The 14,291-nt window shown below is 37.5% G+C and overlaps 1 protein-coding gene across 1 annotated transcript; it reads left to right on the top strand.

Annotated features, from left to right (window-relative positions):
• Positions 1–7,730: 7,730 nt before the first annotated feature.
• On the top strand, positions 7,731–9,879 carry LOC110867850 (exocyst complex component EXO70H1). The gene has a single exon (XM_022116909.2). It carries the CDS (start codon positions 7,894–7,896, stop codon positions 9,775–9,777), a length of 1,884 nt encoding a protein of 627 aa, XP_021972601.1. The 5' UTR covers positions 7,731–7,893; the 3' UTR covers positions 9,778–9,879.
• The last annotated feature ends 4,412 nt before the right edge of the window (positions 9,880–14,291 follow it).

The following is a 14,291-nucleotide window of genomic DNA, read 5'->3' as shown; positions in this document are numbered from 1 at the left end:
AATTAATAATAATAATAATAATATTTAATAACAATAATAATAATGTTTTTAATAATAATAATTAATAAATAATAATAATATTAACAATAATTAATAATAATAATAATGTTATTATTATTATTATTAATTATTGTTAATATTATTATTATTTATTAATTATTATTATTAAAAACATTATTATTATTGTTATTAAATATTATTATTATTATTATTATTATTATTATTATTATTATTAATTATTGTTCATCTTCAACCTTATAGTCAAACCCCCAAAACCCAACAAAATTCAAATTTCAGGGCAAACCTACGGTCTAAAGGCAAAAACGAGACAAAAATACTTAACTACGGGATGAAATAAGTACCGGTGATGCTTCAAATCTTCAAAAATACGGTCGAAATACGTATGAGGCGTATAGCTCTGTCTTCTCCGTATGTGTGTGTTTTTTGTTGTTTGGAGGTGTAATCAGTGTCGTCTAGGCCCCCCCCCCCAGACTTATACGAAACATAGACGACTCGTATAGAGCTATACGAGGCGTCTATACTTTTTGTTAAATGACGTTTTTGCCCCTGTATAGCCCCTAGTATAGGCATTTTTCAAGGGCAAAACGGTAATTAACCAAACCAAAAAGATATTTCTGGAGTGGTTAATTACCATTTTGCCCCTGAATAATGCCTATACTGGAGGCTATACAGGGGCAAAATGGTCATTTAATAAAACTTTTTTAATAATTTAAAAAGGAAAAGGTGTTAAAGTTGCCGCCTCAGTTGTACTCCTCGTACAGACCTGTACGTGTCGTCTAGGTATGCAAATTACCTTTGAGCCCCTGTTAAAGGGCTATACTGGGGACTTTCAGGGGTAAAATAGTAATTAACAAAAAATATTTTCAAAATTCAAATTTAAAGTAAAAGAATTGTTACCGCTCAGATAGACGACCCGTACAGGTCTATACGAAGCGTCCATTTTCAAAAAATTCAAATTTTGAAATTCAGATATTCAAAATTTAAATTTTCAAAAACCCGCCCAAATAGACGACCCGTATAGCTCTATACGAGGCGTCTGGTTTAAGTAAAATTACTTTTTAGCCCCTGAAATAAGCCTAGATTGGGGGCATATCAGGGGCTAAATGGTCTTTTGGTCAACCATATACGACCCGTCTAGCTCTATACGAGTCGTATACTTGTATTTTTTTGTAGAAATTATAATAAAAATTACTTTTTAATGAATTTTAATTATAGAATAATGATAGAAATTATAATAAAAATTATAGAATTTGTAGAAAATTATAGAAAAATACTATTAATTACAAAAAAATACTATTAATTACAAAAAAATACTATTAATTACAAAAAAATAGTATTAATTACAAAAAAATACTATTAATTACAAAAAAATACTATTAATTACAAAAAAATACTATTAATTACAAAAAAAATACTATTAATTACAAAAATCATTCTTCCGTATAACTATCTATGTAATTAAGACTGGGGTTTGATCTTGGCCGAGGATTCATTATCGATGTATACCATTCTAGACGTGGCAAGTACATATCTTCCCATTGTTCTGTATGGGGTCTTCGGTGGGTCAACCATAGCCCGTGTGCTGGTGGCATAGGATAATCCCCTTCCAGCTTAACATGTATGAAGTGGTTCTCGTTAACATGTGTAAGCGTTATGAATAATGGTTGTTGATTAGCCAGAGGACTTAGTATTGGGAAGTAAGTGGAACTTGCACCCATGGTTGTCGTTAACAGGTGCACCCCGATACCGTACGTTTGTGCAATAAGAAGTCCTGCAAAGGGGAAGTCCATCCAGTGATTCTCCCCACAACCGGCCACTGAATCCCAAATTAGGCCCTGACGATGCGTGTAAAAATAACCTTCAGCCCATGCTTCAAATATTGGGAACCAGATCGATTCGTTCTGATCCATTTCTTGGACAAGGTCCCTTCTAATAAGCCCCCATGAACTTTGATCCATCCCTAAGCCCACAGCCACAGACCGAAACCCACAATGACCGTCCGGCATCACATCTCGTATGCACGAGACGTACGGATGGAACACTGGCGGAATGGCAGACTTAAACCGTTCGATGATTCCCACGTACTCGTCCCCAATGATTAAAGGAAAACCGTGATCATCTCGTGTCTCTTTCTTCTTAGAACTCTTTGAACGGCGTAGGCTCGCTTTGGGTTTTTGGGACCTTATAACCGACTGTTGTGAGGCCTGAGACGGAACGTACGAGTTGTGGCGAGGTTTATCGTACTTACTTTGTCGTGAACCTTCAAAGCACGTGTTTGCATCACCGAAGGAGCTTCTCCTCAATTCTTCATCTATACGAGAGCCCTCGTCCAACCTTTCTTGTACCTGCTTTGTTGTTGGTCGGCCACGAGTATTTTGTTGGACAACCGGTGGTTTCTTGGTAGATTTCGTTGGAGTCAACACCGCTTTAATCTTTGAAAGCAGGCTTTTTTGCTGAGCTGGGGGTGCGACTGTAATTGTTGTCTAACAACATCTAGCTCTTCGACCACGTCAACGGAGTCGTCTATCAATTTACAACTTTGGAAGTTAAGTTTCCGCCAGAAGACGTCTATGTCTTCGAGTTGAATCGGACGCTCTGCACGGTTAAAAACAATATTGTTTAAGTAAAATGAAAAGAGGAAATATATCACACAAGTGTTGTACGTTTAACAATTATTACCTTCACGCATGTACTTTTCTATCCTACAAGCACAGGGCAACCCACAGCTGTGCCACATTTGGCAACCACATGATGAATTAAAGCGCTCCAAGACATCTAGCTTACTAATTGCCTCTCCATGCAACAAGTCAAGGGCTGTATGGGATACTTTTCCAAGTAGGTGTTGAAACATCGGGTGTTTGTGGTGTTTCATTGTTTTTTCGATGCTTTCTCGAAAAGTCTTCCTTATTTCACCGAACTGTGTCTCAACTATATCCCTGACACAACCAACTATACGGTCCAGCGAGCTCCTATCTTCGACGTATCTCTTTAAGTTGGCGTGTTGGCTCTCAACTCTGTTTGTAGTACGATTACCAAAGTTGCGCCTCTTATCAGTCCACGCAAAGACAAACATCTCCTTATAGTCTTTTAGCCAGTTATCGTACACGTATTTGAAGACTCCTAAAAAGTAAAAATAATTTAATAAAATTTGCATAGGTGAGTCTTATGTTATTAGAAAAACTTACTCGAACGTTTGCACTCCACAAGTCGCTTTCGCATGTTGCGCAAGTGGTAGTCGTAGATGGGTATGGATGGAGACTCAATCAATGTCCCCCAGAATGACAAAAATTTCTTCCAGTCTTCGTCTGTGAAGGCACCCTTGCAGTGCTTCATAACATTCTGTTGTATGTGCCACCTGCAAAGAAGCCTGGAGGCGTCTGGAAATACTTTAGCACACGCGCCCATAAGGGCTAGGTCTCTATCCGTTAAAATCACACGTGGCTCCATACATTCATCCAACATTGACTTAACCCTCTCAAGCACCCACACAAAGTTATCACCCCGTTCTTTACTAACAACGGCATGCGCGATAATAAACAATTTGTTGGTAGGCGTCATACCAACAATCTGGATAAAGGGCATATTGTATATGTTTGTCTTGTACGTCGCATCGATCATCATGACATGGGGGAATGCACGCCACATGACTCTCGAGTCCCGATGAAGAAAGAAGATCTCTGTTACGATCTCTGTTCCGGGTTCTTCCCGTGTCTCGTAAATAAAGTCGTTGTTTATCAGCACATTTTCTAGTGACTGCATGGGAGTCAATCCTTGTCTTTGTTCGGCTCTAATCTTCGCTACAACGTTTTGAACGTCTTTCTGAACATGAAACCTGTCGGGGTCCTGCTTCCTTATCGTTTGAAATATTTTGCGCGGCTCCATGTTTTGAGCTGTCAGCTGCTCGATCAGTTTCATTTCGCTTGGAGTAAACCTTCGCACAAACGCGTGGGCCGACAGGTCCTCACAAAGTTCGTGGTTATGTTCAATTGTTCCGTCTTTTATCTCCCAGGTTTCATACGGGTGGTTTCGGACAGCCAGCAGGTAAAACGGGCAACCGGTTTTTTTGCTTCCAGCTTTTCTAAGTGTTGCTGTACTCTGGTGCTCACCACCACGATCACATTCAAGCCATACCCTCCCGGTTCTTCCCCCGATTTTCTTTGATCGACGGGTGACAATAACGAAACCATCCGCGTTTGCTATTTCTTGTATCCGTTTCTTTAGTTCATCTAAGGAGTTGAAAACCTGTAACATCGACAATATTATTAATAATAATAATAATATAATAATAATAATAATAATAATAATAATAATAAAAATATTAATAATAAAATAGTAATTTATACCGTCTTTTTTAAGTACGGACTGTCCAGAATGGGAGGTGCTTCAGCACCATATCTACCATATCCACCATAACCACCATATCCTCCAACGTCCGAATTGTTTTGATGAACGTAAGGAGTGCCCGGGGAAATGAATTGCTAATGATCACCGTCTCCTCCGTATCCACCGTATCCCCCGTATCCACCGTATCCACCGTATCCACCATATCCACTGTCTCCTCCGTATCCACCGTCTCCTCCGTATCCACGGTCTCCTCCGTATCCACCGTCTCCTCCGTATCCACCGTCTCCTCCGTATCCACGGTCTCCTCCGTATCCACCGTCTCCTCCGTATCCACCGTCTCCTCCGTATCCACCGTCTCCTCCGTATCCACCGTCTCCTCCGTATCCACCGTTTCCTCCGTATCCACTAGCATGGTATGAGTCATCTACAGGGGCTGTTTCATCAACAGGAGGATGCTTATTCAAATCTAGAAACGGGCTGTTTTGTTTTCCTTGTATACTAGACACAACCTCCTCTTGCTCATTAGAATCGGGAACGCCAGACTCCTCCAAAATAGACAACCGTATCATCATTAGTAAATAATAAACTAAAACAACAAGTAATTAAAACATTTACGCTAATAACTGTTACCGGAACGCTTTCGTGCCCCCACTTTTCGCTAGAATACTGCCCGAAGATATAGTTACCGTCCCAATATGATGACATTTCAACACTCCGGGATGATAAGAACGCAAATACAAACAACAAGAGTCTTTCGAATAAATAAAAGAAGAAACAGAATGTGAGTGTTTGTTTGTTGAATGCTCGGATGTGGACCAAGAACGCACTGTAGGTTGCATTTTATGTGAGCTAAAGACGCCTCGTATAGGTCTTTACTCCCCGTATGCCTTTAAGTCATGTCGGGCATAGTCTCATCATAGTCAAATCGGTCAGCCCAAGACGCCTCGTATAGACCTATACGAGGCGTCTAAGTACCCTCGTATTGACCCCTCGTACAGGGCTAGACTCCCCGTCTGATGTGACTGATGTGACGTTGTACGAGGTGCAGAAGCTGGCCGGGAAAAGCAAACCTATACGCCTCGTATAGCCCTATACGAGGCGTCTAGAAGGGTGTGGAAATAGGGAATAAGGTGTGTGAATATGTAGGCCCAATATAATTAACATTTTAACGTGAATCTAAAAAAAAAACCTTAAATTCACCTACTAAAATATAATTAACATACATGATTACATTCACGTCCTTTTCCTAAAATAAAAAAATAATAAATAGTAATCTATACTTATACTTAGGGGCTGTTTGGTAGCCACTTAATGACCATTCAAATGTTACCTCTTAATGGTTTAAAACCTCTGAATGAATAAGAGGTAACCTCTGAATGGTAAATTATCACATGTCACATTCTTCTACCTTCTCATTGGTAAAATTTTTAATTGTTCCATTAAGAGGTAGCCTCTTAATGACCATTCACCAAACAGCCCCTTACTATATAATAAAATTTAAAAAAATAGAGATACACGTGTTATTCATTGGAGCTATTTATTTTTTGGTTTTCTCGTATTTATTTTCTACTTTTTTTAACGGCTAATTTTTCCTATTAAATACTTACAGCTCTCAAGGATTGAACCTTGGTCTCCACACCAGGGAAGGATCTAGACCACTTTTGTGGGTTCCCAGGAACCCATTCATTCTGAAAAAAATGATAAAAATTCGTGAGAATCTTGTATGATTTGGAAAAAAAATAGTAAAAATTAGTGAGAATCTAACAAAAAGAACCCAATGAAAAGAGTTCTTAGATCCGCTACTGCTCCAGACAATAGATGACCACTGGGCTATAACCTAAGTGGCTTTTTATTTTCTACTTAATTATGGATAGTTACTTTTTAAATAAAGCTTTATATCTTCTACTTAATTATGGATAATTATTTTTAATTAAAGTTAATTATTATATCGTTATATAACAAAACATCAGTGTCTATTTATATTTATCTATATATCTAAATCTAATCTTAATAAAGGATTACAATTAATGTCACATGACATTTTCTCTTTAATCTAAAATAAATTATTTATATTTATATACTTTTTTAATAATTAATTAATACATGACTATCATTTATCTTTATTAATAATAATAAAATTAATTAATAAATAATTATTTAATTGAAAAGGTTAAATAGTTACAAATCATTACACGGATTTTGTGGTTAACCTAAAATAAATTATTTATATTTATATACTTTTTTATATTAATTAATACATGAACATCATTTATCTTTATTAATAATAATAAAATTAATTAATAAATAATTCCAAATAATTATTTAATTAAAAAGGGTAAATAGTTACAAATTATTACACGGGTTTGTGTGGTACCCGAAAGTTAATTTATATAATTTATAATACACGAGGTTCTAACCTAGTTAATTTTTATATTTTAGCAAGAGTTGTATGTAGAAGTTGGATATGGATAATAATGATATTAGTTCAATAAGTATTAGAGAAAGCAATTATAACATGTTATAGATAAGTCTCCAACTGAATCCTAGTCATAGTCCAAAATAACGAAATATTTTTGTTTAATGGTAACCACATATACTTGTATCATCCATTCTTGAATTCATATTGTTCTTTTCACAACAGGAGAATATTTTTGTTTAACGGTAACCACATATCACAACCAATACTTTTATTATCCATTCTAAAAGTCACATTGTTCTTTCACTATCGGACACTTCTATGATCATTCCACATTTTGTATTTTGTGTTATGTTAGCTTTTCTTATTCTGACTTTTGATATTGCCAAATGTGATTTCAATTTTGTGCAACCCAAGCAACAAATGTATCATGCATTGTTTGACTTTCTTTTCTTTTTCTTTCTTTCTTTCTTTCTTTTTTTTTTTTTTTTGTGAAAAGTAAGTAAACTTCACACATCCGATCCAAACGGGCATAAGGCCAAACAACAAACAACATCCCCGACTCAAATGGGCAAAAAGCAGACAATTACAACATATACAACGGATATTTACACCATTCCACCCAACTAATATGTTTACAAGACAATCTATTTTTTGGCCACTCAAAACCTCTCGATTTAACCTCCCCTAAAATATTTTGCAGACTTCGTCTAATGTATTTGAAAATCAATACACGAACACGCAATAAACACCAAACCTTAGATGACAGTCTTAGCTTTCTTACTTAGTTGTGTGAACTTGTTCATCTCCATAAAGCAAAAACATGAGGCAAGTTGTATATTTCTTTCATTTCAATCCCTCATATTTTTCTCATTTTGCACAACCGCGTTATTGTCACAATGTTGCTAAATGCCAAGTCAACCCTTTGACCCATTCCACATCCCCCCAACATTGTTGGCTAACCTTCTATATATACCACTCTACCTTATTTGCTTTTATCATATCCAAAATCTCTATTTTCCCTCATTATTTGAACACTTATTGTAATCAACTCCCACAATCTCTACTTTCTCTTATTAACTGATATAAGTTTTTGTTGATTACTTGAAATCATGAGGGGTTTGCTTTTTACATCTTCTAAAGCTTCATCACCATCGCATTCACATTCATCCACCCATTCTCCGGCAAGAACTCCGGTGACCACCCCTTCGCACCACCGAACCTTTTCCGCTTCCCTCCAGGAAGAAGATTTGTTATACGCTGAACAAGTAATTACAAGATGGGATCTAGACTCCCCGTTTTACTCGAAACTCGACTATTTGTTCACCGGAGACAGACGACAAGCTCGAGAGTTTGTTAAATCGGTTAACAACTTGCAGTCCGCAATGCGTTTGTTCGTGTCCGAGAGCGCGAGCTCGGAGAAGATTATTCATGCTCAAAAGTTGATGCAAGTTGCCATGAAGAGGTTGGAGAAGGAGTTTTATCAAATGTTATCCGCCAACCGAGATGTTCTTGATTCGGAGTCGGTTTCTAACCGGTCTTCGAGGGCTAGATCGAGTGTTTCGGACGATGATAACGCGTCCGAGGAGGATGATCGCGTTTCGATGTCTGGAACCACGGTTTCGGATGGAGATAGAGTTTCGGTTTCGGAGATGGTTATGGCGGATCTTAAATCGATTGCGGATTGTATGATCGGTTCTGGTTATGGTAAAGAGTGTGTCAAGATTTACAAAATTCTCAGGAAATCGATTGTTGACGAGACGTTGTATAATCTCGGAGTCGAGAAATATAGTTTAAATCAGTTGAACAAAATGGATTGGGAAGTTTTGGAAGCTAAGATTAAGACTTGGTTATACGCGGAGAAAATCGCGGTTAAATCGCTCTTTTCGGGCGAACGAATTCTTTGCGACTACGTGTTTTCTTCGTCTGAGAAAATACGAGAGTCGTGTTTTTCAGAAATATGTAAGGAACGCGCCATCACATTGTTCGAATTCCCCGAACTCGTGGCGAAATCGAAGAAATCGATGGATAGAATGTTCAGGACACTTGATATGTACAGCGCAATGTCGAACCAATGGTCCGAGATTGAAATGATCTTCTCCTTTGATTCCATGACGGCCGTCCGCACACAGGTGGTCACGTCCTATGTAAAGCTAGGAGACGGGGTCCGCGCTATGTTAGCGGACTTCGAGGCCGCCATGCAGAAGGAGACATTAAAAACTCCAGTCGTGAGCGGAGGAATCCATCCGCTCACACGTTACGTCATGAATTACTTAGTTTTCTTAAGCGATTACAGCGAGGCACTCTTCGATATTCTCGCTGACTGGCCGCTTGAGGTCCAGTCGCCATTACCGGAATCTTACTTCTCTTACACCAATTCTGACGAATCGTCTTCGATCTCCGCACGCTTCGCGTGGCTCGTCCTCGTATTACTTTGTAAAATCGACGCGGGCGCCGAGCTTTACAAGGACGTAGCTCAGTCGTATCTTTTCCTCGTTAACAACTTAAACTACGTCGTTTCAAAAGTTCGTAACTCCAATTTACGGCTCCTGATCGGAGAAGACTGGCTGGTGAAACACGAGCAGAAAGTGAAACAATACGCCGGAAATTACGAACGTATGGCGTGGAGTAAAGTGATTACATCGTTGCCACCAAATCCAACGGTTGAAAATTTACCGATTGAATCAGCAAGAGATTGTTTCAGGCGGTTTAATCTAGAGTTCAACGACGCGTACCGGAAACAGTCCACGTGGATTATCTCAGACTCGAAACTCCGAGATGATATTAAAATCTCGTTGTTCAAAAAGATTTTACCGGCTTACCGGACGTTGTATGAAGGGTACCGAGGGTGTTTCCGAGGGGTTGATGCCGTGGTGAAATATGCTCCTGATGATTTAGGAAACTATTTGTCGGATTTGTTTCACGGTACCGGAGCTCCGGGAAGTGTTAATGGGTCGTCGCATTCGTCTTCAAGCTCCTTATCGCGTAGCCGTTGAGACGGTCCAGGGTATCTTGGAGATTTTTATTTTTTTATTGATTGGGCTGTAAAAACAATATTGACATTGACAACTAGAAATAATATGATTCTTTTATTAGCATATGTTTTTTTTTTTTATTGTTTTGATAATTCTCTTATTACATTACATATTAGGGGTCTTAATTGTGCCGGTTATTGAGTTATTCGAGTTTGTCATTTTTGAAAATGGAATTGAATTCGGGTTGATTTGAATTCAATTGAATCATGAAAAAAAAACCTAACATGAGTACAATTCGAGTAGCAAATTCATCCAACGAAATTAACAATAACCGGGTAGAACTTTAAGATCGACGGTAAAGAACCGTGTTGTTATATGTTAGAAAGAACTCATCATTATGTATGGTAAGAAAAATGGGACTGGGAAATTGATATATCAAATCAATCCGGATATTTGAATCACGAATTCAAATTTGTTAATAGGCGGCAACGGTAGGTCGACGAAGGAGGATGGATTGAAAAGGATAGGGTTTTTGTGAAGCCTGGATAAAAAGAAGTGGGGTAAAGGTAGAGGGAATGTGCACTTGTACAATACTATAGAACCCAATTAAGCACATAAAAGCCACAAAACATAATGTAAAACACATAATGCAACAAAATATTGTAAATTATATTATGTTATAATTATAATATAATTTAGTTCGGTTCAATTTTAGATTTTTCGATTCAGATTCAAATAATTTACACATATCACATAATTAAAATGAAATAGTAGGTGAATTAAAATAACTACAAGAATATTTTGTTTTTAACCATATGTACCGACTATCGTGTTGTTTATATTTATCTTTTAAAATAGAAGCGCATCAAATTAAATTTGGTTTGGTTAACTTTATAATTTGATTTCTTTAAATATTATCCAAATCTAATCCAATCCAAATCTCAATCTAAATATATAATATATAAAATTTATAATAAAAGCCTGCAATCCATAATATATTTTAATTATTTGGCTTCTCTTTGAATTTGTGAAGTATATATAGTTAACAACGTTGCGTATTAGATTATTTTAATGGTAATAAACAAATTGTTAGTGTTAAGACGTGAAGGACAATACAAATGTTTTCTTTAAGTACACAGTTACACATAATCTTCATAAAGACTTGTTTGTCAACTGAATGGTTAGGTACTGAACCAATAATAGGTCTGAATCATTAAGTGCTTAACCGTTCAGAGGAAAATGTTTGTCCAATTCAGATTGGATGTCTTAACCATTCAGACTCAGTATAATACTTAACCATTCAGATGCAACTGAACCATTCAGACATCCGCTCGCGAAACAAAGAGTCTGAACCATTAAGTATTCAACCAGTAAGAGGTCTGAACCATTAAAAGCTCCATTAAAAACTAAACAAACAACCCCTAACACTTTCATTATCAAATGAAATAGTAATGTGTATACTGAATTCTAACATGTACGCAAAACCATTAAAATTCTGAAAACTTTTACTAATTGAACATTTTTTGTTATTATCTCAAGGTTTTCTAACATAATTTTGTGTTCGGTGAAGGTGGTGGGAGTTATATATGCACCATATTGTTTTTTAGGATAACGATAACAAAATTTTACATTGTAAAACACAACACATTTTTCCATATACAAAAAAAAGACATCTTGTAACAACAAATACTATTATATTTAGTAACATATAAAATTGAGTAAGTTATTGTTAGGGGTCCCAAACGAGTATCATACGAACACAAGAACAAATACACAACAAGCTCACACACACTTTAAATAAAAAAAACAAGAACATAAGGTTTATAGTGATTCGATCAAGTTTGATCTACATTCACTCACCACAGCTAGTTCTCTCTTTGTATTAGGTGCTCAAGAAGTTTATTGTACATGATATAAAGTATATATAGTGGGTACACTTAGGGTTACAGATTTAACAATAATATAATAAGAAGAACCTATACTCAGGTCAAACCTGGTCAAATCCTCTACACCCAACAATCTCCCACTTGGAGGTTTTGACAACTTCAAACTGCACTTCATGCAACTTCATCTTCATAAATACTTCTGTAAACTCTTTATCTTCACTAGTTATGGGCGCCCTTCTCATCAATTAGCTTGAAGGCCAGTTGAAGCTATGCAAAACTTCAACTTCTCTAAGGTAATAACCTTAGTCAACATACCAGCTGTATTTTCAATTCCTTTGATCTTCTTCAACTTCAGAGTGCTATCACTAACTTGGTCTTTGATAAAGTGATATCTCAGTTGTATGTGTTTCGTCTTCGAATTGAAGACATGGTTCTTCGCAAGGTGTATTGCACTTTGCTTATTACATAACAGTGCACAATCAACTTATTCCTTGTCAAGCTCTTTGAGAAAATTCTTCAACCAAATAAGCTCTTTGCTTGCTTTAGCAACTGGCACATACTCTGCTTCTGTGGTTGAAAAGGCAACACTTTTCTGAAGTTTAGACATCCAACTTAGTGCAGCGCCTCCCACTGTAAAGACATTACCCTGTGGTGCTTTTGAATGACTCTTTATTACCACCAAGGTCTGCATTCGCAAAACCCTTCAGAATAACATGTTTCCCCTTAAAATGCAATGCCAATTTTAAAGTCCCCTTCAAATATCTTAGCAATCATTTAACTGTTTCTGTCACACCCCAACCGATGGCGGAATCATCGGGGCGCGGCACTGAGCGAAACAGATTGTTCAGAAGTTTCCACAACAACTATCATACAATTCAGTTATATAACACGTCCCATACCGTGTTCCAAATAATAACAAGTTATCATAGAAATCAACTAAACAATATGGGAACTGTTCCGACAACTTAAATTCTTAATTATTACAGACCGAATGTAAATATTGTTTTAAGACTTCTAGACGACTAACTATAGATCTTACTGACTACAGGTGCCAGTACAAGATCTACAGATAATTATGACCCTGGAGCAGGTATATGGACACTGTCCTAAGGTCACAGGCTCCTAGAAGCTTATTATTGCCTCGCTTCCCTAGCACGCTAGTAGCTTAAACACCTGTCACATACGTTAAAATAAAAGTCAATACATATAATGTAAAGGTGAGTACACAAGTTTGATATAGCATATAGAGTTCGAATAGTTTACGCATAACCAAGCACGTACACAAGGGCAAACGATGCATGTAAATTATCAACATGGGACCATCGATACCAACGACTTCGAGTTGACTGTCCGAGTCAGTTCGCAATACATGATTACCACTGTAATCCATGCAGGTAATTGTCCTTAGCAACCCCCGTGTGAACGGGTGCTGAGTCCAAACTATAGTACTATGTTGCTAAAGCAGGTAGATAGCACTCCACGTGTAAACATAATAAACAGCAATCATTTAGTCAAGTAGCACATGCAAATAGGTTAGCGTTCAAATAGTTTGTGTTGATCGTGATTTTGATAGTTTACGTATGTAACACCCAAAAGTGCTGAAAGCAAAAAGGGATCGAGTATACTCACAGTGGTTGGTTGAAGATTGAGAGGAGCACTGAGAATATGTTAGCCTGAATAGTTCGATAACACAACGATGAGTAACGCGGAAAAAGTAAACAATGTACTTGGATCGAGTAGGCCATTCGATCGGACAGCAGTTCGATCGAGTGGGCTGTTCGATTGGTTTGAAAGTCCGTTCGAACATCCGTTCGATCGGCCGGCTGGCTCGATCGGCTGGTTCCTTCAAGTGGATTGTTTCTTCCTTTGATGAGAAGGATGTGTTTGTGTATGATGGTTTGTACTACCTTTCAAGTTGGCCGATCGAACAGCTGTTCGATCGGTTAGCCCAACCGATCGGTTAGCATTGCAGACTTGGCAAGATGTCACTCGATCGGTTAGCATGCTCGATCGGGTGACATTCCAATGTTTCAAAAAGTCTAAGTGTTTTTAAAGTGTAGTATCTCATGATTCGAGTAGTAATGCTTACAATCGAGTGGCTTGATCGATCGAACATCACTTTGTCAATAATACACTTTGTAAGTTGGTGGGTCTAAGTGCTAGTCGATCGGTTAGCCTAGCCGATCGGCTGGCATAGTCGTTCGGTTGGGCTGTTCGATCGAACAGCCTAGCCGTTCGGCCAGCTTCTCGATTCGGTTAACCTATCACTTGACACTTGGTTATTCCCGTTAATTGTTGATGTTTTAGAGATATTTTGACTACGAGTTGAACCACAAGGCTGAAGTCCCTACTTAGTCTACTGACTCGAGCAGGAATCACCCAAACTCGGTCAGAGACGGTTTGGAACCCAAGTCTAACGTTTAACCCGAAATCGGTATATCTCTCGGTAGAACCCGAATCTTGAACCATGTGTTTGTTTAGATTGATTTGTAAATCGGTTCAAGCTTCGTTTTCACCTTTTTGAGTGTAAAAGAGTTGAAAGATAGATGAAAACCCATCTTCCAATCCTTTTCCACCGTGAAATGTTAAGATCTTAGGTAGATTTTAAGTTATTGATGTGGAAATCGGTTAGATCTAGCTTATTCATGG

Source organism: Helianthus annuus, chromosome 1, assembly GCF_002127325.2.
Source record: "Helianthus annuus cultivar XRQ/B chromosome 1, HanXRQr2.0-SUNRISE, whole genome shotgun sequence".
NCBI lineage: Eukaryota > Viridiplantae > Streptophyta > Magnoliopsida > Asterales > Asteraceae > Helianthus > Helianthus annuus.
The sequence above is the reverse complement of the archived record's forward strand: the minus strand, read 5'-3'. Positions and strand labels throughout refer to the sequence as shown.

Coding starts and splice junctions, on each gene's coding strand:
- LOC110867850 (XM_022116909.2), top strand. CDS start 7,894: ATGAGGGGTTTGCTTTTTACATCTTCTAAAGCTTCATCACCATCGCAT.